This window comes from Dunckerocampus dactyliophorus, chromosome 7, assembly GCF_027744805.1.
Source record: "Dunckerocampus dactyliophorus isolate RoL2022-P2 chromosome 7, RoL_Ddac_1.1, whole genome shotgun sequence".
NCBI classification, from domain to species: domain Eukaryota; kingdom Metazoa; phylum Chordata; class Actinopteri; order Syngnathiformes; family Syngnathidae; genus Dunckerocampus; species Dunckerocampus dactyliophorus.
In genome coordinates, this window is record NC_072825.1 from 987,016 (window position 1) to 1,002,817 (window position 15,802).

The window sequence follows — 15,802 nt, forward strand, 5'->3', positions numbered from 1 at the left end:
AAAATAAAATTGAATTAAGGATAGTGAAGTGGGAGCACAGATTTATAGTCTTGATAGCTTTCTTGTTGTTGGTAGAGGATATTGATTTGAAGTACAGCTTCACTTCTTTCATGAAAACATAAAAAGGGGTTTCACTTTGGCAAATTTACATTTGCCAAAGTGGATGTAGAATTTTGCAAGAATTAAAATGAGATTAATTAAGAAATATTCTTTGTCAGCTGGAGCATCATGCTTTAAAGCCAAAAAGGACATTTTGCAGGAGGAGCTCAAAATCCCAGCAGATATGATCTAAAATAAATGTACAAACACCTTGCCGCAGTTTACGGGTATATTCACATGTCCAAAACAGATGAACAACAGTCTCAGTATGGGAGTCACAAAAAGCACATTTCAGATCTAAATCATCATACTTGAATTTGAGTTTAAAAGAATATTGTGGATCCAAGCGTTACTTGACGTCTGACGTCGCACGCGTTAAGAGATGATGACCAATCAGGCGATGGAGGGGGCGTTCCTAAAGCGTCGTCATCATTATCCCCTGATTCTCGAAGCACAACAAACCCGGCGATTTACCCGCATGAAAACAAAACGCACAAAGTAAAGAACGACACACAGGTACGTCTGGCAATGTCTTACCTGTGTGTTTTTCATTAAACAAGTGTTCTAATAACAGAAGAAGGGTTGACCGTCCGTATTATCGTCCATTGAGTCTGCCGTGTTTGTCTCGTTTAATCGGTCGTTTTGACAAGAGAACGTGACAGGATGGCTTTTTTTGCGTTGATGTGTTGTTAAAACACACATGTCATTAAACGCGACGGTCTCGAAAAGGACAACTCGATGTAAGCGATGTTTTTCCACGGGGTACTCTGTGTTCCAGGCTAGTTGTAGCAGGACGAACAGGATGGCGGCCTCGGCCCAGTCACGCAGGTCCCTGTGTTGCCATGTAATGCTTAACCACAACATGTCACCTGCTTACACAAGCGTAGCCTATCTGACAATGATGGCAATCATTACAAAAATGAGTGTCTTCAAGAAACAATAACACGCCTATTCCACAAGACCATTTACTAATAACAGTACCAGCCACAACATGAGGTAACCTGCTCATGGATAGCATCCAACATTAGCCTGAAATCCAGTATGTGAGTATTTTACGCTCTTCCTAGTGACAGTATCTCAGCACAGGTTTGCTTTTACAAGAATAACTACTGCATGCTATGCATCATGAGTAGTTAGTGTTTCTCACGTTTCCAAACATGTTTTCCCAGGCAAAATAGAAATGGTTCTAGGGTCAATTTGTTGCCATCGTAGCACCATTTGTGGAATGTACAGGCAATGCTTTTAGTAACATTTTAACATCGCCGTTACTCGTGGTTGATATGCGTCGATGGTGCAGATATTTAACGTTCTGAACTGCCTTACACGTGCAAAAAGACGTTATTTTGCAAACGAGAGAAGAGGCGCTCAGTCGCTCGCTTTTGAAGTTTTCAGAGGTTTCATGATGGAAGTCCTAATTTAGTTTTTCTTGAGCAAATAGGCCAGTGCTTGTCAAATAGTGGGGCGGGACCTGCCAACATACTGTATATGAATTTGTTGTGTGCAATTTGACTCTTGAATATATGCTTGTATGCGTGACTGCTCTCCATTTTGCATTTGGCTGGTTTTAGTAGTTTATCAATAGTAATTCAAATGGGGGGTGCGCATAAACATTTCTCTCCCCCAGTGGGGGCATGACAGAAAATATTTGAGAATCACTGAAATAGGCTAATCTAGCATGATCATTTATTTGTGGCGGCCGGCCACAAATACATTTGGACCGCCACGAATAACTTTGTGCTGCCTTTTAGCCCTCGCTCATATAAACACATTATAACGGGACTGTCTGTGAATGTAGCTCATCATTCTGACTCTATACAGTCGATGGCAGCGTAACTCCGCTTCTTGACACACGTGGTCTACCAAAGAATAAGAAGATGTAGCAGGAGGGATTAGAGTTACCATCTTAGCGACTAGTAGGGATGGGTACCTCTCACATATGAACCAATACGGCCCGTTATTTGGGAATCTGTATCGGCACACAACGGTAACCAATTTTACTATATAATACAAAGTGCAAATGAAAGGGAAGCAAACTGACTTTTTATCTCCCACAAAGTCCATAAAAATGACATACATGCATCATGGCCGATTATGTAAATGATATGTGGCATCTATGACATTGGACAAGTGCACACTTGCAGTGTTTATGTGAAAAGTGTACTGCAGCACTTCTTGGACTCACACATTCCACTGGAGACGGGTATGAACCAGCACAGCTCATTAGCATTAAAGCTACAGACACACGCACTTAGTGGGCGGGTTCCCAGTAGGCGTTCCAGCATTCCAGCATCACACATAACACACAAGTGTGGGACTTCTAAGATGCATTTTCAATCGGTGATAGCAGCTATCCTAACTTGGCATCAACTAAATTCTGCTGATGTGTGTTTGGTGTGCAGAAGTAGTCAGCTATGGGGAAGTCCCAGTCATGCTTGCCCAAGCACAAAGACGACTGTCAGGACGCGTTGACGACAAACACAGAGTATGGTGAGAACCACACGCAGGAGGATGGAAGGAATGGAGAGGTGTCACAGTTCCCCTATGTGGAGTTCACTGGACGGGACAGCGTCACTTGTCCCACCTGCCAGGGCACCGGGCGAATCCCACGAGGTAACGAACATCAACATTGGCCGATTCAGGTTTCTCACTAACTACAATAGGTACACATCTAATCATCCGCTAAAGACACAGATTTAAAAAGTCTGCCTTTACAAAGATAATCATAATGCTCAGAGTAAACACATTAGCAGCCTTAGTCCGGTTAGCTCACCAGTCCTGGTGACAGCAAGCAAGCGACAGCAAGAAAGAATTCCTCCGCTCAAACAACCCGTTTTATTTCAACGCCAGGATTGTCATGTGACTGCGCCCTGTGCCACTGCATGCTAGCTTTGCCAGATGCATTCATGTAGAAAATATTGTTGCTCATTATGTCTGTAAAATAGCAATAATAACATGAAAATATTGGAATGGATTTGATGTTTGGAGCAGGAGTTATGTCAGTTCATAGAACACTTTTAAGACCAGTTGAAAAATTGCAGGAATTTACATTTTTGTACTGTTGGATCTTAATAGCTGTTCTTCAGCTGATCAAAGGTTTAAGACCACAGCCTTTAAAAGGCAAAATCTTGGCAGAAATGTGGACTGAATGCTATTGTGTGTCAGGTATTCACACTGTCACTATCTTTGGACGGCAAAGGCAAAAAGGCTTTCTCTCTTTGAACGCAGTGGGGTTGTTGAGCTGCGTAAGCACCTCGTCTCCTTCAACGCCACAAAATTGCCTGTTTGGAATTTGCATGAGAGCACCGAACATGGGACACTGGTGGAAGGTGGAAGAAAGTTTTATTCTCTGATGAGAAAAAATGGAACGTTGATTGTCCTGATGGCTTCCAACGTTACTGGCACGACAAGGATATCCCACTTGAGATGTTTTCCACACGGCACAGTGGAGGGGGAGCCATCATCATGGTCCTTCAATGGAACAATGGAGTTTCAGGTTGTGCAGGGGTGTCAAACAGCAGCTGGCTAGGTGGAGATGTTGCAGGGGGCATCCCTCATGACTGAAGGCCCTCGTCTGTGTGGTCATGACTGGCTTTGACAACAGGACGCTGCACTTCACAATGCCTGCTTGAAAAAGAACTTCTTCCAGAGGAATAAGGTCACTCTTTTGGACCATCCTGCATGTTCCCCTGATGTAAATCCAATTGAGAATATTTGGAGATGGATGGCAAGGGAATTTTACAAAAAGGGACATCAGTTCCAGACAGTGGATGCCCTCCATGAAGGCATCTTCACCACCTGGAGCCCCATTCCCTCTAGCCTCCTGGAAACACTAGTATCAAACATGCCCAAACCCATTTCTCTTCAGGTGATTAACAAGAATGGGGTAGTTTTTTTTTTTTATGATTATTACTGAGTCCTTTTTGGAACATTTTATTTCTACTTTCGAGGGGTTGGGTTTTTTGAGCTATGGCCTTAAACTTTTGATCAGCTGATGAACAGTAGATTTCACTTGCAATAAATTGCTTACATTTTTTTGTCTCACTCCCATTTCTTCTTTTTGCATGTCGAAGCTCAACTTAGAACCTCCTGAAGGTCCAACACTGCAAATTGTAAATTCTTGCAATTTTTCAACTGGTCTTCAAATTTTGATCAGGAGTGTATTGTTGTGTGTTTCTAAAATACGGGGGTCCATAAAGGCACCGTATGCACTTCTTGGTGAGGGAGTGGCTGCTGATTGGAGAACCAGGAAGTGAGTTTGTGTGGCAGGCCAATGAAAGGAGAGAATACAGACAAGTAGTCTAGTCTGGGCTGTACAAATGATTTTTTTACATTTGAGTCTTGCTCCCAAATTAGCGACAGTGAGCATAAGTGCATGTGAAGAGGAACTGCATGTGTGGCCGATCTAGCCCAGTATCAGTATCGACTTCCGATACCATGGCAAATTCACATAAGTGGAAATGTCAGATACCACCTGCGGAGATTTCTGATACACGAGCCGCGTCTGTGCTTTAATGTTGTCAGCAACCTTAGCTGCATTTACACAACTGCCAATACTGCTGACTCAGCTGATAGTAACACGGCCACATTCAAATCAATTAACAGGTCAGGAGAATCAGCTGGTGGCTCTGATTCCATACAGCGACCAAAGACTGAGGCCCAGCAGGACGTAAGTGTCTCATCTACACGAGGACCGCAAAGTGGTCCAAGGGTCATTTCGGGGTCTCACTTCAGTTTCCTCTGTGACGCAGAAAGCTTTATGTGATGATTTCGGTGAGTGTTTGCCTGCTGCTCTCTGGCCTGGCCGTCTTCTTCCTCTTCCCGCGCTCCATCGACGTCTCCTACGTGGGCGTGAAGTCGGCCTACGTGGCCTACGACCACCAGAGACAAATCATCTATCTCAACATAACGGTAATTGCTGAGCTGATTCCAATGGGAATAGTTCAATACGGGACAGATCAATGTCTGTCTTACCACACACAGGTTAGTTTGTATTGATGTTTGTTTCTTACGCAAAAGCTACTTGACTGATTCAGTCTGAGACATACAGCTTGCATTGTTTTTGCAACTTTGTGTACAAGCTAGCAAAACAATAATCAATGTTTTTGTTTTCCGACCACAGTCTCGCACATTTATTTTGCTCTCCTCCGTCCAGCATTCCCTAAACATCATCAATAATAACTACTACACCATATCCGTCACTAACATCACCGCCCAAGTGGAGTTCTCCAAGACGGTGATCGGCAAGGCAAAGTTCAACAACAGCACGGTGATTGTACCACTGGGCCAGCAACAGGTAGGCCCCCCCGAGTTATTTCATATGCTCTCATACACACACACACACACACGCACACACACACACACAACTAGGGACTGAAAATCCAGTTTAACAAATCCAGATGGATGACTTGGTGACCAGCATTGGCTGCTGCCCTCTAGTGGTCCAAAGTATCCATGAAGGACAGTTCATACAGTGGATCCGCATGTTTGTGATTTAGCGTCACAGATTTTTAGTCAAAAAACATTTTTAAAAAGTTTAATTTATAATTATTTATAAATGAAAAAAAATCTTTTTTTATGAAAATAGGCCGTTTTTCTGCAGAAAACTCAGTAGTTTCCAAACTTTTTACAGTCCCATACGCCTTCAGACATTTGACCTGCAGGCCACGTACCCCCTACTCCTGCACACTTGAAAACAACTTTCATCTTTATGATTGTGATTGTGGATGAACTAACTCTGTGCTAAGATGTCTATATTTACAACTGAAGTTATCTGTTCACTTGTAGCGGCTAGCTATGTAGAAAAAAAGTGTACTGTTGACTGGCTTTGCTTGGCGTCATGAACTCTACTAGAGAAATCAGTGTTTTCTACACGTTGGCTTCTTAAACTATTATTTCATGATGAAATTAAAAATGTGCCCATTGGTGAAACCTTTTCAATATGTTGCCTTGACTTGGGCTGCATTGTCTTTTGCACATTTTCCATTCTTGTATGTGGCTAATGTTTGCTAGCAAATGCTAACTGGATGTAATACATGAACCGTGTGCCCTAATGAACGTTACGTAGCTAACGTGACTGACATATTAGCAGTACTCACTCACTAGTACACAACTATTTAGGATTATGTGCAATGATCTTTATTTCCATATTGAAGTGAATTATGATAGCAACTACTTTGATGACCTGTAAACTTTGAAAATGTGAATGTGAAAAACTAATCATGAATATTTACAATAGAATTTCACAGTTTACTGCTTACATTTTGTATATGTTATTTTTATAGAAGAGGTAGATCATTTGGACTTGTACTGGCATGCTGATATACATGTATAACCTACATAAATACATACTCATATTTTTTTAAATATAGTAAAGATATATACTTTCTACATTTATAGGAGTAGGTAGATCTTTGGGACTTGGTCATTTTAAAAGTAGCCTCGCAGGCTAAAAAAGTGTGAGCACCCCTGAGATAAGTAATCATCCTCCATGTCTTTTATTCCCGTCTCATGTTGGCATCCTTCCATTTGAATGGATTGATTTTGTACATCACTCATGATGGATATGGTTTAAGTCTGCATGTTAATTTAACACCAAATTGAAGGGGAATGTTTAACAATCCTGATAAAGCAGTATCCGAAGTACAAAAATACATACAACCAACGATAAAGCCTCATTTTTGTGGAAATCCCCACTCACAGTGACAGGCTTTCACCGCTGCGCCGTGCGGGGATTGGAACACCAATGCAAATGAAACCTTCAAGATGAAACACTCTTAATGCACAGAGTAATCATCAAACTTCATTATTTTGTCATAAGATGCACAAAGAGCAATGAACACTTTCATGCACTGTCTCCTTTCTGCTGCGTACTCCTCGTGCCATGAGGCGTTCAGGCGCACTCGGTTTTCATTTATGTACCCCCCCATCACAATTGCCATGCCCCTTAACTCATTCATTTGGCATGAGTAGTCATGTATGAATACGTGATAATAAAGCATCAAATGTACAGCATACATCTACGACATAACAACGTGACATCAGTGCCAGACCAGGAAGCTTTTACAGTCAAGTATGTTACAATGCGGGCTCCAAGCTAGCAGGGAGGTGAACACAAGTTCATATGTGATCATGAGTCGTTACTGGGAGTGTGGATTACGTTGACGCGGCTTGGAGAAATGCCTTCTCTGCCAGCTAGTCGGGAGGCCTGCAGAGCCACGTACTGCCGCCAGCCGCTTTAGAGTGAGATGAGGTGACGCCACAGCAGACGGAAGTACGGTTGTAGCTCGAGCCTCCAGACCGGGCTGAAGGCTAGACCGTGGAACAATGTTTATAACAATAGTAATAATGTCGCTCTAGCTTGGTTAATATGCAGGTAACATTATGTACCTGGAGCGTTGTTGGTGCTTTTTGGAGGTTTTTTATAGATTATATAGGCTGAATAGTTCCATCCCATTATGTGCTTTCTTAGCTGTTTCTATTTAGCTGTTTTTATATCTTGAGAACGCACAGAAAAGACAAAGACGTGTGTTCTCAAGACGTGGGTAAAATTCCCAAAAAGTGCCGTTTTCCTTTAAAGCTGGATTATGCGTAGCCTGTTAGCTTCCTTCATTGCAAGTGAACAACGGGCACGACATGAGCGTCTCATTTACTGCTTCCATTTGTTATCCGCGGCTGGTCTCTGACATGTATGACTAAGTTACAGTAGAATAGGCTATGTCTTATGACTGCTGAACATGCGTCATTGCACTTTAAACGTAACTGTTCAAGCACATCATGTGACATTTGTCATGTCCAGCACAATGTTGAAGTTCTTCATTCTTGCAGCTCGACTACACAGTTCCCACCGTCATTGCGGAGGAATTAAATTATATGTTGTAAGTATTCCAAAAACTTGATTCCTTGCTTTTTTTGGATCAGAAGATTTTCATCCTGACATGTTGTTGTGTCGTTGACAGCGACTACTGCACACTGCAGTCCATCAGAGTGCACAACATGGTGGTCATGATACAGTAAGTGGTGTCACACACGTTCTCCACTTCTTAATCCCTCCCGCTGACATGTTCTTCCATTCTAAGTTGTGAAAGGAATACAATTAAGAATTCACTGTGTTTATACGGAGACTCCTGTGTGTGTGTGTGTGTGTGTGTGTGTGTGTGTATCAGTAATTGCTGCAGCCCTGTGGGGAAACACTGGAAAAGTACAGGGTTTATAGTACAGGGTTTAAAAAAAAATCTGACATTTTGAAAATAGTCGTATATTTACGAGAATAAAGTCATAAATTTACAAGAAAAAAAGTTGTAAATTTACAAGAAAAAAGTTGTAATATAAGCCTTGCCCGAGGCCAAAGGTCACATAAGTCCCCACTTTTCATAGCCATCTCAGGCAATGCCTGTTATGACGGAGTATTACAATGTGACATTGAGAATAAAATTTACGACTTTGTTGTTCATTTACGAAAAAAAAACCTCATAATTTTACGAGAACAAAGTCAGAAATTCACGCAAGTCGTAAATTTGCGAGAAACAAGTCTTAATATAACCTTTGCCCAAGGCCAAAGGTCACATAAGTCCCCACTTTATATAGCTGTCTCAGGCATCTGTAAATTTACTACTTTATTCTCATAAAGTTACAACTTTTTTTCCTCATAAATTATTCTAAGACTCATATTTGAATACTCAGTCATAAAATATGAGATTGAGAATAAAGTCGTAAATTTACAAGTAAAAACTGGTAATTTTATGTTACAGGCATTGCCTGGGACAGCTATAAAAAGGGTGGACTTGTGTGTGCTGTGGTCTTGGGTGGAGGGGGCGGGGTACGGAAGGTGAAAGTGAGGAGGGCTAGCTAGCCATGCTAATATAAATGCTGAACGCTCTACTGCTCTGTTTTGCTGCCACGTTATAAATAAAAGCTTGCCTGAAGCAAGAGGAGAGCTTCCTTCCTTCCTGAAGAGCTGTGCTCTACTGTCCCTCTGACACGTAATATTTCCACTTTGTTCTCGTAAATTTACAACTTCATTCTCGAAATCTCAAGGTTTTCCCAACGTGGTCCTAATAGTCCGTCGTACTCTTAGCCTGTAGCTCTTGAAGAACCACATTCAGTAACCTGAGTGCAATAAAAGTACAGTCAACTAAACGCAGTATTGTAATGGTTGGAAGGTGACTTGTGGCCTATGAAATGCTTTCAGGGTTACCGTGACGACGTCATACTTTGGCCACGCCGAGCAGGTCTCCCAGGAGATGTACCAGTACGTGGACTGTGGGGGGAACACCACGTCCTTACACGGTCACATGGAGGTCTTCTAATGAGCGTCTACTCGTCACACAGAGATCCCTCTGCTTCTTCTTAGCAGGAAGGTGGAGTACTTAAAAAGTCTAAAAGGCTGGTTTGGTAAGATATTGTTAATAATAAAAAGTGGACATGATGGCTGCTGTCCACGACAGAGTGGTAAAGTAAAAGCACTTGGTGAAAAAGAAAGAAACGGTACTCTGCACCACTTTTAACAATAACCGATTCAATGTGCTGTTTCACTTTTAACCCTTTCAACTCAAATGTTTATGAATGCCAGCTGGTCTGGACCACTAAACCCCCCCACTCTACTGTGACTCACTGTCGCCCACGGAGGAATACGCTGGTACGACAAGCGTCACTGGCTTGACGACCACTTCCCAAAGTGTAGTTTTCATTTGTGAACACCACAATGAAGGAAGCTCTTTTCACTGAAGCTTTTGTGTATTTTTTCCTCATTCATTTAATATGGACTGTTTTATTGTGTTTTCTGTTCACTTTGTCAGTGTGAATATAATGGAAATGATTGATGATGCTAGTGTATTTTCTACTGACACCTGCTAATATCTTTCCATTGAAAGTTGAAAGAGAAGGGTGAAGGTATATATTTTTGAAAGATGCGACACATTTTGGAGTGTTGACTCTACAAATGCGGCATTTGAATGCTGTCATGTGTTTGGTATTGTGGGCTCATTTACAGTGTGAACGACTGTATCTTACTAGAAGACTGACCTGTGACTAACTCGGAGCTTTCTCCCTTCCTTCATGTTCCTTGATGTGGCCGTAGCATGATGTTGTAAGAACACCTTGCCATGCTTTCATTGGATTCATTTGTGATGCAATAAGGAAAATATGTGTTTAGGTTTGAAAGCCTGAAGCTCAGAATAAAATCTTTTTGTTGTACCAGTGGTCGTGCGTGTGTGCAATATTCTCGGCGCCATCCAGATGGCGCTGTCGGTTGCCAAATAGTGGAAGCTGAGTGAGAAACCAGAGAAAACGTGCAGAGATTCGAAGCCAGGTCTTCCCGACCTCCTGACTGTGCAGCCAACATGCTAACCACTCGGCCAAACACAGATCCTACAGCATCACCTTATTTTTAATCATCCCTGCAGTGTGTGCGTGTCACTCCTACCGCGACTGCTTCCTCCACCTCGAAAGCGAGCCGGTCGTCTCCAGTGGCATTGTGGTATGTTCACATCTGCTGCACTCATCAGAACGCTGGCGCACTTCCTGTTTGACTGCCAAAGACACAGGAAGAAAAAAAAATGTTATTTATGTCAGAGCATTCACAGGCCATATACTGTATGTGTGTGTGTGTATATATATATATATATATATATATATATATATATATATATATATATATATAAAACCACTGGAGTAAAAAGGTAGTCAAATGTATGGAAAGATAGACATGGTATGACTACACTCCATATCATTCATGAGAAGTCCTTTAAATCATTTAGTGAATGATTTGATGAATATACCGTTTTTAAATGCCATTTCAGTAAAACGTAGTTAAAGTATATCCCTTGAAAGTATGACTTGTAACAAACATGAACTAGAGCAGGGGTGTGCAAAGTGCGGCCCGGGGGCCAACATTGGCCTCGGCTGTAATTTTATCAGCCTGCAGCGCAGTCTAAAAATATCATTTAACAAGGAAACTTCATTCAAAAAAAACAACAGCAGCAGCAAAAATATGAAGAGAAGAGTTGCCATCTAGCAAGGAAATAAAGCCATCATTTCACAAGCATAAAGTCATAGTGTGAGGAAAAATGCCATTTTAGTAGCATGACGTTGAAATATTCAAGAAAAAAAGTTTTATTGTCAACAACAATGAAATGTTGTCATTTTTGGAAGTTTAGGTTGGGGGGAAATGTATAACATGTTAAAATATTAAGAGAAGAAAATATACAAGAAAGTTGAAATATTTGGAAAATTATTTTTAAAAATAAACCACAGAAATTTTATCAGAGAAAATTCAAAATATGGAGAGGAAAAAAAGTTTTCTAATGAGAAAAAATGTGACAATTTTATGAGCATAAACTTGGAAAGAGGAAAGCCAAAATGAAAGTCGGAAAATGAAAAAAACAGCTGTAATTTTACAGGAATAAAGTTAAAATATTAAGAAAACAAGTCAATCGAATGAAGAACAAGTCTGAATTTTCCAAAAATAAACTGTTTTTCTGATGGAAAACCATCATTTCACGTGTACTACAAAGGTGAACTGCAGTTCTTTCTTGCGCTACGTATACTGGAGCTTCTTCGCATGTCCACCTGTACACGTGTTGCTTTACTAAACATCCAAGGTGCCCTTTTAGAAAATAATATCATGGAATGAAATTTGGAAAAATGGCCAGCAGCCCTTTAGATGCGTTACAAGTCGGCCGTGTCAAATAAAAACTTGAAATAGATGGTATTTGACACCTTCTCAAGGGTTTAAATGGGCACAGGAGATGGGAAGTTCCGCATAAAGCGGCAGGCAGATGAGGGACCCCAGATGCATCTATTGTGGGAATGTCAGAGAGAAGGAGATGATGATGGTGTCCAATAAGAAGAGAAGCAGTCTCATTGTCAGATACAGACCATACCATACCCCCCACGACACCACAAAGCTGCATTCTTGGACATCTGCAGCAATGTAGCAACGCATCACCAAAGAATAAGAATGCAAAAACTAGAACATTGAAACAACGGATGGATGCTGATACTGATGCACATGCTATGGAGATGATATCGTGACAGAAGTGCATTTAGATTGGCCCACAGTGAGTGGGAGTGTTTAGAAATAGGAATTGATGTCAACTATTAAATAGTTTTCTTCCTTATGGAAGTGGAATGGTATGGTTTTAACATTTTATGAGTTTTGTTATCATAGTTGATTTAAATTGTTATTTAAATCATTATTGTTGTTGCCGTCATGTGTATTGTGTGTCTTCACTTTTTGGTTGTTTTGTGTGTTTTTCTGTCTCTTCGGGTGTTGTGCAGCTGGACTAGGGTGAAGCTGAGCTTGGTTTTGAAAAGAAGTACTAGCCGTGGCCGGATCAGCACAATCACCGACTAACTGATCATTAGGAACTCAGTCAACTGGAATGGATGGCTGATTGGGACCCAAGGAGGATTAAGCGGGTGGGTTGTTGCTTCACCGCTCCTTGGAGCAGCTGAGGCATATATGGTGTGCACTACTTGGCTGCAACCAGCAGAGGCGCTGTCACGTCAGCCTGCTGTGTACTTGTACATAACAACACTGGCATGGAAACAGGAATTCAGAACATCCCTAGAGGGATTCCCCCCCCTCAAAAAAATATTTGAAATATAACAGAGCTGCAACAACTCATCCATGCTTGATGGTTTACCCAATAAATCACAACTAAAAGATGTAAACATCCTCCATTTGTGGATATTTTTGGAATGTGCTTGGTCATCCATGAAAGCAGACGTGTTACTTTGTGTTTCAGCCAAAACGACACATTCACACGTCTCAGCTTTGACTTTGGAAAACAGTGATGGGCATTTTTGCCTCTTTTCTGAGGCGGAAATTAAAAATGTGTGGTTTTTTTGTATCCGATTCATTGAAGAAATAACCGACCGATTATTCGATTATTAAAATAATCGCAGCCTAAAATCTAACAAGGGTTAGGCGTTAATTGCTTTATTGTTGATCTTTCCCACAGTTCATGAAGGGAACGTAGGCATGTCCATGCAAACATGTCACTACTTATTTTCAACAATGCAAAAAGCAAAGTGAGATATCAGATGTTCAATCAGTAGACTTTAAATCACCGCTCGCTTACGTGGAGCCCCGAAAACAAGATAGATTTTTGAAATCTTCATTCACACAAGAGCTGCAAAAGTGACACAAAAAAGGTTGTAATGCGCATACCAGACCAGTAGATGGCGATGCCACTTTGCAAAGAGGATTAGACACACGCTAACCAACCGTAGAGCTCCGCTGTTCACTGGGGTTACAGTCCAAACCCCCCCCCAATCATGAACAATCCCATTTAAAAAAAACTAAAAATGTCTCAATTTGATACTTTTTACCGAGGGTGTCCAAAGCGAGGCCCGCGGGGAGCAAGCTGTTTCTTTTTGGCTAAAAATAGAATTTAACAAGAAAACTAAAACAGCAAAAATGGAAACATCTGCAGTCGTATAATAAAGTCAAAATGTTAAAAGAGAAAAGTTGTAATCTTACCAAAAGTAGCAATTTTCAAGAATAATGTTGTAATATGGGACAAAATATAAGTTATGAGAAACAAAACAACAAATAAAGTTGTACATTTGTGAAAATTAGGTTAGGGAAAATGTTAGAATATCACGGGAATCAAGTCAAAATATGAGAAGAAAATGTACAAGAAGAAGAAACAAAAAACAGCAGCACAAATGGGAAAAACAGCTGCAATTTTACAAGAATAAAGTCAAAATATTAAGAGAGTAAACTACATTCTAACAAGAAAAAAAGGCGCAATTTTACGAGAATCAACTCATATTATGAGAAAAAACTCATTAAAAACTAGAAATACTAATGATAGTTTTAGTAGCATAGAGTTGAACGGTAGCAGGTCAAGCAGGCCCACTGCTTCCTCTCTGCGGGTCCAGCATGTCTTGGCTAATGACTTCTCCATCTGTTCTCGACATGGACTGTTGTTCTGCCTCCAGGCTGACTAACACGCGTTGCTACCTTACATAAATGCAGCAAGCATGAACTGGATGGCCTCATTTTACCATTTCTTTGTACGACGGTGGCAAATGAGCAGCAGCGTCCAAATTGTCTAAAAGCAGAACCACAGAGAAAAAATGTAAAATGCTGCACTCACATAAACGCTACGGGATCAAAAACAAAAACACGCTGCAAAAGCTAAAAACACACACAAACCCCAAAAACAGCTGCATGAGAGAAATGCTGCAACACAACGAAAGTTAGCCAGGCAACAACAACAGCCGAACCCGAGAAACATCCGTCTTTATGAAGACAGGAGCAGCATGCCCAGAACAAAGTTGGCAGAGCGAAAATGCCTTTGTTCAACACTTGGAAAGTTAACAAATGTCAGCACGCTAACATTAGCGCCGTAAATCGGTTGCGCTTTAATATCGTGCGATATTACGGGCCAAGTCTTTAAGAAAAACAAAGAAAAGTCCTCCTTTAAAGTCTGCTCACGTCTTTAAAGATGGACATCCGTCAGAGTTGGCTAACTTCGGTTTTGTTCTGTGAACTTGCAGCATTTCTCCCATAGAGTTTGTGTTTTGGGGGGTTTGTTGCATTTGTGTTGCTCTTGCAGGTTTGCTGCTATTGGCCACCGTACGACACAAATCCAATCGCAAGAAACTTCACACATGCACAAACTGAAGATGACGGCCTAAGATGTTTGGTATCCTGCCACGCGAGCTAAGTGTGTTAGCACTGTGGCGCTGGGGGGGAAACATGACACCAAAGGAAGTTACATCGAAGAAGGTGTCGGACGTTTCGCTCCTCATCCGAAGAGCTTCGTCAGCGAACTAATAAGTGCTGGTAGCTTAGGCCTTAAATACAGTAAGAGTGGGCGGAATTGGTGTGCCAACACCCTCCTCCTATTGGTTCCTTACACTAAGCCTGGGCGGAGTAGTGGTATAATCCTATCCTGTTATTAGCACCTCTGATAAAAGGGAAGTGTAGCTCCCTGAGTTGGGTATGAACGACTCTGATACTGGCTCGTTAGCATCTATTGCCCTGGCTTCACCTCATTTGCAAGACTAAGAGCTGTGGGTTTTGGTCTCAGTAACCTGCTGAACACAGGGTCCAAATTAAACCTCAAACCACCATTCCGATTCAATGATGGGTTCTGTTGTTAGACAAAAATAGCTTCCTTTACTCCTCTTTCAAACCATCTGTTTTCTTTGGCCAAAATCTTTACCTCGCTGTCCTGAAAAGAGTGATTGGTAGCTTTCAGGTGTAGATGTACTGCTGATTGAGGACCACTAGCATTGTCCCTGCGATGTTGATAAAGCCTTTTTTGGAGCATTTGCTTAGTTTCCCCAATGTAGTGCTCTTTGCATTCCTCATCTTTACAGTGGATGGAATAGACCACATTGCTCTGTTTCTGGTTTGGAGCCTTGTCTTTAGGATGCACTCATTTTTGTCTCAGGGTATTTACTGGTTTGAAATAGGTAGGAATTTTGTGTTGCCATAAGATCCTCTGGAGTTTTTCGGAGACCCCCGCTACATAAGGGACTACCACTCCTCTCCTTTTTGCTTCTGTGGGCTTTTGGGTTTCTTTCCTTACTCTCTTCTTTTGACATTTGTTACCCAAACCCACGTCCGACACCTTCTTCACAGAAGTACAGATGACGTCTCAAGAAGCCTTTCCCTCGATGGAAACTCCTGTACGACTGAGAGCCTACACAGACGTGTTTTTATTAACTAGCAGTCGGCTTTCCA

At 41.4% G+C, this 15,802-nt stretch overlaps 1 protein-coding gene across 2 annotated transcripts; it reads left to right on the forward strand.

The window, feature by feature from the left end:
• The first annotated feature begins 486 nt into the window (after window positions 1-486).
• On the forward strand, window positions 487-10,290 carry tmem106ba (transmembrane protein 106Ba). 2 transcript variants are annotated; one of them, XM_054781052.1, is made up of 8 exons: window positions 487-615; window positions 2,499-2,709; window positions 4,702-4,765; window positions 4,848-5,079; window positions 5,252-5,392; window positions 7,924-7,973; window positions 8,055-8,108; window positions 9,287-10,290. In XM_054781052.1, exons 2-8 carry the CDS (start codon window positions 2,511-2,513, stop codon window positions 9,402-9,404), a joined length of 858 nt encoding a protein of 285 aa, XP_054637027.1. In that variant the 5' UTR covers window positions 487-615; window positions 2,499-2,510; the 3' UTR covers window positions 9,405-10,290. The 2 variants fall into 2 exon arrangements, with proteins under 2 accessions (XP_054637027.1, XP_054637028.1); XM_054781053.1 differs by having other exon boundaries at window positions 4,848-5,007.
• Window positions 10,291-15,802: the final 5,512 nt, after the last annotated feature.

Excerpts from the sequence above, each read along its gene's own strand:
- tmem106ba (XM_054781052.1), top strand. The coding sequence starts at position 2,511 with ATGGGGAAGTCCCAGTCATGCTTGCCCAAGCACAAAGACGACTGTCAG. Across the intron at positions 7,974-8,054 it reads GAGGAATTAAATTATATGTT|CGACTACTGCACACTGCAGT; the intron begins GTAAGTATTCCA and ends TGTCGTTGACAG. Across the intron at positions 8,109-9,286 it reads AACATGGTGGTCATGATACA|GGTTACCGTGACGACGTCAT; the intron begins GTAAGTGGTGTC and ends AAATGCTTTCAG.